The sequence below is a fragment of the Pleurodeles waltl genome, chromosome 1_2, assembly GCF_031143425.1.
Source record: "Pleurodeles waltl isolate 20211129_DDA chromosome 1_2, aPleWal1.hap1.20221129, whole genome shotgun sequence".
In the NCBI taxonomy this organism is placed as follows: domain Eukaryota; kingdom Metazoa; phylum Chordata; class Amphibia; order Caudata; family Salamandridae; genus Pleurodeles; species Pleurodeles waltl.
The window spans coordinates 1227263446-1227277472 of NC_090437.1; the positions used below are offsets into that span (position 1 = coordinate 1227263446).

Below are 14027 nucleotides of genomic sequence, written 5' to 3' on the forward strand. Positions count from 1 at the left end.
CCACGTGGCCTCAGAAGGAGCCACAGGTGCCACCCCAGCAGACGTGCCGCCTCAGTGACACGCGCCGTCCCCGCTCTCACTGAACACGGAGCCTGGATTCCTGGCTCTTGTAAACTCCGGTAACACGCCCCGTGCCCGCGGGACACACAACAATCGGAGCAGCGTCCGACAAACAGGTTAATTACAAAGTGAGGGCGCGCCTGACAAGTGCAGGGGGCGGCCGACGCATCCCTCCGAGCACAGGGTGACAGTCGATGCTGCGCGCAACACGTGGAGTAGCAGTCTGTGCCAAACCCTCTGCGCACCCGGTGGACGCCCCGCGCCAACCCCTCTGCGCACCCGGTGGACGCCCCGCGCCAACCCCTCTACCACCCGGTGGGAACCCCAACCAAACCCGCTGCGCACCCGGTGGATGCCCCGCGCCAAACCCTCTGCGCACCCGGTGGGAACCCTGAACCAACCCTCTGCGCACCCGGTGGATGCCCCGCGCCAAACCCTCTGCGCACCCGGTGGGAACCCTGAACCAACCCTCTGTGCACCCGGTGGGAACCCCGCGACAAACCCTCTGCGCTCCCGGTGGGAACCCTGAACCAACCCTCTGCTGACCCGGTGGGAACCCCGCGCCAAACCCTCTGCGCACCCGGTGGGAACCCTGAACCAACCCTCTGCGCACCCGGTGGGAACCCCGCGACAAACCCTCTGCGCTCCCGGTGGGAACCCTGAACCAACCCTCTGCTTACCCGGTGGGAACCCCGCGCCAAACCCTCTGCGCACCCGGTGGGAACCCCGCGCCAAACCCTCTGCGCACCCGGTGGATGCCCCGCGCCAACCCCTCTAACCACCCGGAGGGAACCCCGCGCCAAACCCTCTGCGCTCCCGGTGGGAACCCTGAACCAACCCTCTGCTTACCCGGTGGGAACCCCGCGCCAAACCCTCTGCGCACCCGGTGGGAACCCCGCGCCAAACCCTCTGCGCACCCGGTGGGAACCCCGCTCCAAACCCTCTGCGCACCCGGTGGATGCCCCGCGCCAACCCCTCTAAACACCCGGAGGGAACCCCGCGACAAACCCTCTGCGCACCCGGTGGGAACCCCGCGACAAACCCTCTGCTTACCCGGTGGGAACCCCAACCAAACCCTCTGCGCACCCGGTGGATGCCCGCGCCAAACCCTCTGCGCACCCGGTGGGAACCCTGAACCAACCCTCTGCTTACCCGGTGGGAACCCCGCGCCAAACCCTCTGCGCTCCCGGTGGGAACCCCGCGCCAAACCCTCTGCGCACCCGGTGGGAACCCCGCGACAAGCCCTCTGCGCACCCGGTGGGAACCCCAACCAAACCCTCTGCGCACCCGGTGGGAACCCCAACCACACCCTCTGCGCACCCGGTGGACGCCCCGCGCCAACCCCTCTGCGCACCCGGTGGACGCCCCGCGCCAACCCCTCTACCACCCGGTGGGAACCCCAACCAAACCCGCTGCGCACCCGGTGGATGCCCCGCGCCAAACCCTCTGCGCACCCGGTGGGAACCCTGAACCAACCCTCTGCGCACCCGGTGGATGCCCCGCGCCAAACCCTCTGCGCACCCGGTGGGAACCCTGAACCAACCCTCTGTGCACCCGGTGGGAACCCCGCGACAAACCCTCTGCGCTCCCGGTGGGAACCCTGAACCAACCCTCTGCTGACCCGGTGGGAACCCCGCGCCAAACCCTCTGCGCACCCGGTGGGAACCCTGAACCAACCCTCTGCGCACCCGGTGGGAACCCCGCGACAAACCCTCTGCGCTCCCGGTGGGAACCCTGAACCAACCCTCTGCTTACCCGGTGGGAACCCCGCGCCAAACCCTCTGCGCACCCGGTGGGAACCCCGCGCCAAACCCTCTGCGCACCCGGTGGATGCCCCGCGCCAACCCCTCTAACCACCCGGAGGGAACCCCGCGCCAAACCCTCTGCGCTCCCGGTGGGAACCCTGAACCAACCCTCTGCTTACCCGGTGGGAACCCCGCGCCAAACCCTCTGCGCACCCGGTGGGAACCCCGCGCCAAACCCTCTGCGCACCCGGTGGGAACCCCGCTCCAAACCCTCTGCGCACCCGGTGGATGCCCCGCGCCAACCCCTCTAAACACCCGGAGGGAACCCCGCGACAAACCCTCTGCGCACCCGGTGGGAACCCCGCGACAAACCCTCTGCTTACCCGGTGGGAACCCCAACCAAACCCTCTGCGCACCCGGTGGATGCCCGCGCCAAACCCTCTGCGCACCCGGTGGGAACCCTGAACCAACCCTCTGCTTACCCGGTGGGAACCCCGCGCCAAACCCTCTGCGCTCCCGGTGGGAACCCCGCGCCAAACCCTCTGCGCACCCGGTGGGAACCCCGCGACAAGCCCTCTGCGCACCCGGTGGGAACCCCAACCAAACCCTCTGCGCACCCGGTGGGAACCCCAACCACACCCTCTGCGCACCCGGTGGATGCCCCGCGCCAACCCCTCTAACCACCCGGAGGAAACTCCGCGACAAACCCTCTGCGCACCCGGTGGATGCCCGCGCCAAACCCTCTGCGCTCCCGGTGGGAACCCTGAACCAACCCTCTGCGCACCCGGTGGATGCCCCGCGCCAAACCCTCTGCGCTCCCGGTGGGAACCCTGAACCAACCCTCTGCTTACCCGGTGGGAACCCCGCGCCAAACCCTCTGCGCTCCCGGTGGGAACCCCGCGCCAAACCCTCTGCGCACCCGGTGGGAACCCCGCGACAAACCCTCTGCGCACCCGGTGGGAACCCCAACCAAACCCTCTGCGCACCCGGTGGGAACCCCAACCACACCCTCTGCGCACCCGGTGGATGCCCCGCGCCAACCCCTCTAACCACCCGGAGGGAACCCCGCGACAAACCCTCTGCGCACCCGGTGGGAACCCCGCGACAAACCCTCTGCTTACCCGGTGGGAACCCCAACCAAACCCTCTGCGCACCCGGTGGATGCCCGCGCCAAACCCTCTGGGCATCCGGTGGATGTCCCTCGCCAAACCCTCTGCACACTGCCAACCCCCACACTAGACCCCGGTGACAAACACCGAGCTGACCCCCGCAGCGGCGCTGAGCATGACCGGGCCCCGGCTCTGCCCCGGCGCTGGCTGCACACACCTCGCGGGGGCGCAGCCAGCCCGGAGCACCGGGCAGCATCGTTACAAACGCCGGGAGCATTCCGCCAGGACGAGTCCACGGGTCTCACAGTGGAACCTAGTCATCGGGGGTTGGCACCGCGCGGTGGAGAGGGGGGAGGCAGATGGCGAAGGACCCGCGCTCTGCCACCTGCCCGTGAACAGGGCTGAAGTGTGCGGGTCCTGGAACGACCGGGTTGATTAATATACAGCGAGCGAGCCACTCGGGGTGCGCAGGGGTGTGCGTATACACAGTGACCGGAGTTGTGTAGACCGGGGCGCAGGTACAGCTTTGAGGGTAAGGATGTAGGAATACCCCCAAGGACACTTCCGAAGGCCACTAGAAGAAGATTTGTGGTGGGCTGTACGCGGCAGCCCTGGGGGTCACACAAATAAGCGTATTCATGGCAGTTGTATACGCAGAAGCTGCTCCCAGAATATAGAGAGCTGGGGCACAACCACGAAAATTCTGTGACACCCCCACACCTCGAGGGCGGGGCTCCATCATAGGTAAAAGGGATCCCGGGTGCTGGGAGCATAAACCGGAGCTGATGAACAAGCTGGGAGTAACTTGTCCACACAGCCACATCAGGGCTGGGAAACACAACCAGGCTCGCTGCCCTGTACCAGTGCGTATCACACACGGCCATGAATGCAAAGATACACATTCAGCTTTCATCGCGACCTCGAGGACACGCACTCACTAGGTGCCATGACAAGAAGGGCACAGATTCACCCACGTACGCAACCATTACGGAAGGAGCACAAATTCCCCGCGGAAACATTAAAAGCACGGATTGGCCCACGACCATAAGGACACGCATTCACCCGCTACCACCATTATAAGGGCATTCATCCACTTCCACGAGCATAAAGGCACACATTCACCCACTGACACCACCATACGGGCACACATTCATCACCCACTGACACGAGCATAAGGGCGCACATTCACCCACTGACACCACCATACGGCACACATTCACCCACTGACACGAGCATAAGGGCGCACATTCACCCACTGACACGAACATAAGGGCGCACATTCACCCACTGACACGAACATAAGGGCGCACATTCATCCACTGACACGAACATAAAGGCGCATATTCACCCACTGACACGAGTAGAAGGCCACACATTCACCCACTGCCGGGACTGGAAGGGCACATGTTCAACCACTACAAACACATAACCACGCCGGTAAGAACACACATTCACCCCTCTACCAGTGCTTAATTTGAGCTAGTGGTTTCCGGTGAGGGGCATCAGCACTTATTTTTGAGTGCCAGCAATTAGTTTTCTTCATCAAGCATTTACTGCGAGCTAAAGACACATGGGAAAGGCGGATGAAAAGAAAAACGAAAAAGCGTCAGAAAGGGAGAAAGGTGCAAGAGTGAGGTGAAAGGGCAGGGAGTGGCTGTAAATGTATTAAAGAGACCCGAGATGGCTTCAGGATTACGCTGCCTCAGTATTCTGAGCACGCACATTTACTTGTAGCAGCCGCGCATTTCAGGGGAGAGCTTTGGGCACCGGCAGGTTTTTATTTACAAATTAAGCACTGCACTCTACATATAAACACCCCGTTAGGAGCACACATTCACCCTCTACAGACATATAACCACTGCGGTAGGAGCACACATTCACACTCTACAAACACATGACCACGCCGGTAAGAGCACACATTCACCCTCTACAAACACATAAATAACCACGCCAGTAAGAGCACACATTCAGCCTTTACATATAACCACGCCGGTAAGACCACATATTCACCCCCTACAAACACATAACCAGGCCGGTAAGAGCACACACTCACCCTCTACGAACACATTACCACTCCGGTAGGAGCATACATTCACCCACTGACACGAGGAGAAGAGCGCACATTCACACGCTACAAACACATAACCACGCCGGTAAGAGCACACATTCAGCCTTTACATATAACCACGCCGGTAAGAGCACATATTCACCCTCTACGAACACATTACCACTCCGGTAGGAAAACACATTCACCCTCTACATATAACCACGCCGGTAGAAGGGCACATTCACACCTTGCATATAACCACCAACGCCGGTAAGAGCAGACATTCACACTCTACAAACACATACCCACGCCGGTAGGAGCAACCATTCACCCTCTACAAGAACATACCCACTCCGGTAAGAGCCCACATTCCCCCTCTACAGACACATAACCACTCCGGTAAGAGGACACATTCACCCTCTACATATAACCACGCCGGTAGAAGGGCACATTCACACCTTGCATATAACCACGCCGGTAAGAGCAACCATTCACCCTCCACAAACATACCCACGCGGGTAGGAGCAACTATTACCTCGCTGCCACCACCGCTGAGCGCAGAATCCGCCTGTCCAGTAGCCACAAGAGCGCGCATTTATCAAAAGTGATGGCTTCCAAGACACAAACAGAACCTGTAACATTACTGCGAAATCAAACAATCAATTCTCTGAACTAAGTACAAAACAATAAAACATTCCACTGTCTTAGCAATAAAACACCGCACAAAACAGACACCGCACGACAATAACCAGACACAGTGACAGCAACAACGAATAGCTAACAATTTTACAACTACCAATACGTCACAGCTGCAAATATAAAAACACTCAATATAATCACTAATTCAGTTATTAAAAAGAAACCTAACTGCTGCAGACACAAAAACGATCTATCCACTGTTGCAGCTATAAAAACACGTGAATAACCCCACTGCTGAATCCAGAAACCCCACAGCAGGTCTACTGTTACAGCTTCAAAAATCACCAACAGATCTACAGCTACACACAATACCAACAACCCCACAACCACAGTTATAAAAACACCACAGAGATCGCAGCTATCAAAATACAGGTAGAATCTACATAGAAAAATACACACCAGCAGCTCTACAGCAAGCACCAGATGCACTTTACACCCTATAACTGGAAAAATAATCTAACCAGAAAAAGGGAGTAAGCGATACCAAACTCAACCAAGCTTCCACCAATACTGCCTTATTAACGTGTCCACAACAATAACATCAGCATTTAAACACAAAAAATGCCCTACTTTTGTTTCTGAATGAGATGAATATGGCTCTGAGGAGAAAAGATAACTATTTACTTACCCGAATTTCACTCAGCAAAAATCTTGGTATGCAAATAATTATTAACATGAGAAAGGTTTATAAAAAGTTACTCTAATCGGTGAAGAAACCTTTTATTACTGCCAGAAAATGTTTAAACTCCCATCCCCAAAATTGGGGAGGGAAATATTCCCATTACAAAACCTTACCTGAAACCCTGACTACTGCTTCATACAAAACAGCAGTAGTTGTAGCACCAGCCAGATTAAAAAAAAAACAGCAAAAAAGACTATGGTTATAAAAACACAAGTAGGCCCAATCAAGCAACTGTAATACAGCAGGAAAACTTCAGCAATAAATCCACTGATTTCTAAAATAATGCCAATACATTAATCACTACTGTAATTGTACATCAATTGTCACTGCTGACTATACAGCACAAATCAACTTCTGAAGCTATGGGACAGACCAAGAGATCAATCACAGAAGAACACATCAAATCACAACTAAACATATAAACACCATAGGGATACAAACAATACATGCTAATATCACAGGGACATAAAATACCACTAAATGAACCACTGCTGTAACTATAAAACACCAATATACCCCCAGCAACACCAACCCCCACTCCTATGCCTACAAACACAACGAAATACCTACAGTTGGAACTACAAAAAAGTAAATGATTGATACTGTACTGTAGCTAAAAAAATAACCGATGCACTGCTGTTCCGGGTGACAGATCCACTGTGGTGTGTCTAAAAACACCAGTTTATCCCCCGCCACAAACACCAATGTACTGCATCAGTGTATCCATCGGTGGGTGCAAAACCACCAATTCATACGCTGTTGCAGTTATTTAAAAACACTAATATAGACCCATACCTCTAGCTACTAAACAAGAATATGGTCACTGCATTGACCATGAATACAGCAAGAGTCGTCGTTTTGGGAATAAAACAAGCAGGTCCGATGCAGTAGCTAGAATCACCAAAAACAGCCACTCTTACCGCAAAGATGCACTCCTCGTGAAGAAAGTTACCAAAAATGCCTTGCTCGGGGAAACGCGGCCACCACAGAAGGTCAGCCGAGGGGATACGTCACCAAGGATGTATTAGCAGAGAAATTAACCCACTTAAAGTTCCTCACATGAAGCCACTGAACTGGCAGACTCAGGAGATAAATCACGAGATGCGCTTCCCCAAAAGTTCACTGCACGGGGAGAAATCACCTGAGATGTGCTTCCCAGGAGCAAATGCCACTAGCGCAGAAGCCACGGGTAATGCGCTGCCCGGCAGCGCCAGACACACTGCTTGCACAAGAGGGCACTGCCCCGAGGGCAGAAGTCACCAGTAATGCGCTATCACAGGCAGTGCCTTCACCTGCAGCGGCAGATCCACTGCTTGCACGAGCGAGCACTGCCGGAGGGCAGAAGTCACCAATAATGTCCTGCCCGACAGAGCCAAATCCACTGCTTGCACGAGCGAGCACTGCCCGAGGGCAGAAGCCACCAGTAATGCCCTGTCTGGCAGCGCCAGATCCCCAGTATGCACAAGCCAGCACTGCCCCGGGGGCAGAAGTCACCAGTAATGCCCTGCCCGGCAGCTCCAGATCCTCTGCTTGCACAAGAGGGCACTGCCCCGGGGGCAGAAGCCACCAGTAGTGCCCAGCCCCGCAGCGCCAGACCCTCCGCTTGCACAAGAGGGCACTGCCCCGGGGGCAGAAGCCACCAGTAGTGCCCTGCCCGGCAGCTCCAGATCCTCTGCTTGCACAAGAGGGCACTGCCCCGGGGGCAGAAGTCACCAGTAATGCCCTGCCCGGCAGCTCCAGATCCTCTGCTTGCACAAGAGGGCACTGCCCCGGGGGCAGAAGCCACCAGTAGTGCCCAGCCCGGCAGCTCCAGATGCACTGCTTGCACAAGAGGGCACTGCCCGGAGGGCAGAAGCCACCAGTAGTGCCCAGCCCGGCAGCGCCAGATGCTCTGCTTGCACAAGAGGGCACTGCCCCGGGGGCAGAAGCCACCAGTAGTGCCCAGCCCCGCAGCGCCAGACCCTCCGCTTGCACAAGAGGGCACTGCCCCGGGGGCAGAAGCCACCAGTAGTGCCCTGCCCGGCAGCTCCAGATCCTCTGCTTGCACAAGAGGGCACTGCCCCGGGGGCAGAAGTCACCAGTAATGCCCTGCCCGGCAGCTCCAGATCCTCTGCTTGCACAAGAGGGCACTGCCCCGGGGGCAGAAGTCACCAGTAATGCCCAGCCCGGCAGCGCCAGATGCTCTGCTTGCACAAGAGGGCACTGCCCCGGGGGCAGAAGCCACCAGTAGTGCCCAGCCCCGCAGCGCCAGACCCTCCGCTTGCAGTGAGCATCGCTCCTGCCCGCCCGGGGCACAGATCGCAGCGCCCCCCGCTCCGGGCAGACTCACCTTGTGCGCTGCAGGCTCGGCCCCGGGAGCCGTCAGCGGGCCATTCCGGGGGCGGTAAACCCCTGCGAGGGCTGCCTGCGAGGGCTGCGGGGACTCCGGCCCCAGCTGCCGCCCCCTGCGGCTCGGCCTCCCTGGGCGGCGGCACAGCCTCGGCGGGGTCCGCGGGCGGCTGGCTGCTCCGGGCACCGGCCTGCTGGGCTCGGGGGGCTGCGGAGCCGCACTCCCGGCGGGCGGAGTCCTGGCTGCGGGGCTCGGGCGGGGGTAGACCGAGGGCTGCGGCGGGTACTCCGGGCAGCGGGCTGCACTTTACCCGCAGGCTTTGTGTGATGCTGGGGACCAGAGAGGCGCGGGCGAGCCCCCGCCCCCCGCAAAACTTCCCACCAATCCCGGCCTCGGGCCCGCCCCCTGCTAGCCTTGAGTGTTGTAACCCGTGCTAGCCCGGGGGCGCCTGGACTGGCAGCCTCGAGGAGCGTGTGCCCGGCTGTGTGTGCGCCCACGCTGCCGCCGGCGCGTGCCCTGTCCTGGCACAGCCCGCAGCCGTAACCCGCTATCCCAATGGGTGGAGATCGGGCTGCACCCTTGTGCCACTGGGCACCCACACCTCAGGTTCCCATTGTCACACAGCTGCTGTTGGGTGGTGATCGAGCCTGCGCCCTTGTGCCACTGGGCACCCACACCTCTGGTTCCGAGTGTCTCGCAGCTGTTGTTGGGTGGTGACCGACCTGCACCCTTGTGCCACTGGGCACCCACACCTCTGGTTCCGAGTGCCACACTGCTCTTGTTGGGTGGTGATCGAGCCTGCGCCCTTGTGCCACTGGGCACCCACACCCCTGGTTCCGAGTGTCACACAGATGTTTTTTTGCACCTCAGTATCCTCCCAAAAATATTAACAGGCACCCACCAGCAGCATACACGTGGGTGTAGCCATGCCACATGCGCCAGAGGCCCAGGGCCTGATTTAGAGGTGGTTAGTAATGGAACACTCTCCGATTCCCGGCGGAAGTGCTTATTTAAGAACAGAAGGTACTGGTGGAATTTTCTCCACCACCCTGGGCCTGTGGTGGATGAAATTCCTCTGGTGGGCTCTCCGCCCGTTCAGCACTTCTGTCTGAAGCAGTAGGGTTCTACATCAGGCCCAGGGTGTGCGTCCAAGGGGTTGGCTGCACAGAGGCTGCAGGAGCAGGCTGGGCAGGTCGTTCATTCCACCAGGCATTTCCTTGGTGGGATGCACCTTGGAGTCTGATTGTGAAAGCTCTGGCCGCTCCTGGAGCCCCCCTCACCTCACCAGATTCATTGCAGCAGCCACCAGGATGGTTAAAGAGAAAGAGAGGGGAAAAATTGATCAGTAAGGAAAAAGAGAGCGGGAGAAGGAGAGAGATAGAATGGATGGAAAGAGAGAATCTGCGTGAAGAGATGAAAGGTCTCAGGCCCGGCTCTCCCCTTGCTGCCGCAGCGCCCTTGCTCTGCATTTGTTTCCCTTGCTCTTCTTATTTCCTTTCTTCTTATCTCCGTCGTTTTACTCACTGCTTGTCTCTGTGTTTCTCTAGTTTTTCTCATTGCATTTCTCCTGTTTCCTCCGGGTTCTCATTGCTTGTCTCTGTGTATCTTTTGTTTTCTACCTGCTTTTCTCCTGTGGCCTCCATTTTCTCATTGCTTTTCTCCTTGTTTCCCTAGTTTTCTCATTTCATTGCTCTTGTTTCCTTTGTGGTTATTGCTGCTTTCCCTAACCGCCAGCTCCTGCCTACCACCCATTTTTTCCTACCAAGTCCTGCCTACTTCCTCCCAGCGCCTCTCCCTCCTCCCAGGACCTAATTAATGGATGCCGATGGCGCAGCCACACAGTGGACGCGCCAAAGGCAAGCCCGTCTTTGTCCGTCCATGCCTTGTCTGCACCTAGCGCCAGGACCCCTAATCCCTGATCCACCTGTAGATGCAACTCCACCACCCTCCACATCCTGAACACCAGACAACGTAGCAAGTGCTGCTGCCGCACCATATTCAAACCACATAGGCACCACATAGGCCCGTTCTCCTGTGCCAAATTCACCTTCTCCTGCACCAGCACAACCACCATCAAGCTACAAAGCACCACGCAAACCTCTCACAACACCACACCAGAAGAGACACACGGACTCCACTGTCTGCTCCTTAACACGTGATCGATGTGCAAACGCTCCACAGAAGTATGGGACCTCATCATCACCATTGCACCTAACATCTTCTTCCTCACCTAGCCCTGGTTCAACCCCTTATCTGTCCCAGACATTGCCGCAGTGATCCCTGACGGATATAAAATCATTCACAAGGACTGCTCCAACAAGCCGGGAGGAGAAACAGCCATCATCCACCAGAGACCATACAGTGCACCCCCACCACCAACAGCACCACCACCCCCATGGAACATCAAGCTCTACACTGATGACAAGACAACCATCACAGGCACCCTTGCATTCCAACTCCTGGTCTTGTGCACCAGATCTTCTGTGACACCATCACAGAGATCTGGTAATGTATCTTTAGTAGGATTTGAAAGTGCTACCCTGAGGTTGATGGGATCTTTGGACCCAGTGAAAAGTATGGTTACCCATATACAATCAATTCAAACTCAACAACAAATTTAAAGACCATGACCCATGTGGCCACTGAAGAAAACTCCAATCAATAAAAGTTTCAAAGCTTTATTTTATAACCACAAAGCCAAAGTCATGTTAATAGTGCGCAAATCCCACAATCAGATTGTAAAGGTAAATAAAAACCATAGGTTGTCTGCATTAACAAAACAAGTTTAATCTACTTAACATCAACAGCATTAGACATTAAGGAAGAATAATACATATTAATAAAGAGAGAATTTACAGCATAGAAAAATTATTTTAATCAGACTGTGAATACATTAGCCAAATCAGATTACAAAGATTTAGAAATCAGGATTTTGGACATATGTCATCCCTACTTCTAGCCAAATTAGGACAAGCATGTGTGGGAATGGGCTAACACATACTGGCAAAAGTAAAAAAGGAAGACAAAAATAACTTGGAAAAACATCTATCTCAGGCTAAGTTAAACTAACTATAAAAATAAAATAGGCAGGTGTCAGCATGCTAACGTCTATTAAAGAACGCAGGTCAGGGTAAAATAACATTTGCATTAGAACATACCTCTCCTAAGGTCAGCATTCCATTCAGTTTAATCAATAAAGCATACAGATCATCAGCAAAATCCTTTAGAAGCACCATCAGGGGAAAGTACAGAACACAGACTGCACAGGGAAATCAGGAAACATCCAAAGGGCAAGTATATCGAACAAGACTCTGAAGGGGACTGACTGAAACTTACAAAGTCCATCCCTAATTAAAAACACTGCAAATAGTTTGATTGATCATTTCAATGAGTCCATCATGCAAAAGCGCAATGTCCAATTAGGATTGACTACAAATCTAGTTTGCAACATGACAGAAAGTTCTCAGGTTTGACGTGAAGTTGTCTCTCCTTTCTGTGTGAAGCCAGTAGACTATAACAATTTTGTACGTCACTTGTTGCAATCCGCATTTTCTCATGAAGTAAGATGATTTCAACAGTTCTCATAAGAAAGACCAAGTTCAACAGTATTCACTACCTTAGCTCTCAGTCTCTATGTCTGAATGTTCTAGAATCAAGGAAATTGGGACACACATCTTACAGACACTCTTTACTATTCATGAGAAACAACCTAATAGAATAATTAATGCTACTGGAAAATAAATTATTCTTCACTTTTACATGACCGCAAATACAAAGTCTTCAGGCCTAGTTATGCTAACATAAGAAATATAATGCATTAATATAGTTATTGATAAAACACACATAATAGGCATATTTATAGGTTCAGCAATAGTAATATATCATCAGAATAGGTGTAAACATGTAATTAATAATTGCAACCTTTGTTAATGCATCACAATAAGTATAACAGAGAAGTGCATTTATTTTTCTTCTGCACACAAACCTTTATCCTAATAAATTACTATCAATCAACTTTGTTTCACTACTAACAGTTACTCTAGTGTGTAAAATATTATTTTAAGTCTTGTTGGCACATTGTCAATTCTGATAGGCACAATGTTCACCACAATAATAAAATGTGAGCACTTTTAAAATACATGTCAGTGCAGTTCTTTCTATGCTAGGCTTTTAAATGTGAATATAAAAGTCACCTAATCTGGACGTCTGGGTCACTAAAAGCATTACTACATTTTACCCTCCAACACTTCATTGCAACCTTAGCCTTAGACTCCAAGGACTGCATCTTCATCTGTGTCCTAAATTTCCACATCGATGACCCAAATGACAATAAAACCGCACACCTCCTCAACAGAATAAGAAGCCTCAGATTGACCCAGATCGCCCATAATCCTACACACACCGCATGACACATGCTGGACCCCACCTTCACCTCCAGCAACCACCTCAAATGAAATGAGCAGCGGTTGTTTGAGCATTTTTGCCAGGACTGCTTTTGGTTTCCCAGTCCAGCCCTGGTGGGGAGGGGGGAGGCACAGGTCTCTTCATGTAGGTGCACCAGAGCCTGACCTTGCGCACTGGAGGGGATTAGACGTAGAGATCACTTTCAAAGGCCAACCACACCATAGGGGCAAAGCAGCCTCTTTAACATTGTTCTACATTGAGCTGACAGTATCTGTTGATTGACCTGATAGCAGGTGAGTGTTAGGGTTCATCATCTACGGAAGTCCACTGACATATGGATTAATTTTTAGAATTAGCTCAGCCACTTGGATTGTGGTTGGAGTTGGCACATTTTCCAGAGAAAAACACCCACCATTTCTTCACTTTTTAAGATACGGCTGAGGCCTGGACATGACACTGTTAGCACTATCTTTGATTGTCTGATAAGATATTAGATAAAGCACCATTCCAGGATCAGGAGAGGTGTGATCCTCACAAATAGATGAGTTAATGTTCTTCTAACAGAATAACAAAATCTGGTCAATAAATCAAGTAAATCAAGCAGCAATTCAATTAAACAATCCTTCTCGAGACCAGTAAAAGTGAAACCCATGGAGGTTTATTAAAATAGTCAAATTATTACAGAAGACAAAAATAGAGTGTAAGGAATTACAGAAGCCAAGTGGGGAATTCAATATGGCCACCAGGGAAACCTGACTCAAGCAGGAGGGCAGTGTTCTAGCGGCAATGTGGGTGGATGACAGAGAGGTGCTGCACAGCCATGAGGATAAAAAACCCAGAAGAGGAGAGAGAGTGTGGGGAAGAGAGGGAGAGATGGAGGAACGAGGACAAAGCCATGGAGGAGGGAGGAAACACCAGCTCACTGCAAGCAGTAGTGAAAGTGGTGTAAAGC

The 14027-nt window shown here is 53.7% G+C and overlaps 2 protein-coding genes across 2 annotated transcripts in view; one reads left to right on the plus strand and one right to left on the minus strand.

Annotated features, from left to right (window-relative positions):
* Positions 1-9005, minus strand: part of FGFRL1 (fibroblast growth factor receptor like 1) — a 271998-nt gene extending 262993 nt beyond the window's left edge. Inside the window, exon 1 of the mRNA XM_069204210.1 lies at positions 8672-9005. The gene's annotated coding sequence lies outside the window, so the exon portion shown is untranslated. The remainder of the gene's footprint in view (positions 1-8671) is intronic.
* LOC138256627 (basic salivary proline-rich protein 2-like) lies at positions 816-1664 on the plus strand. Its single transcript, XM_069205869.1, has one exon. The coding sequence runs from the start codon at positions 816-818 to the stop codon at positions 1662-1664; it is 849 nt and encodes a 282-aa protein (XP_069061970.1).
* Positions 9006-14027: the final 5022 nt, after the last annotated feature.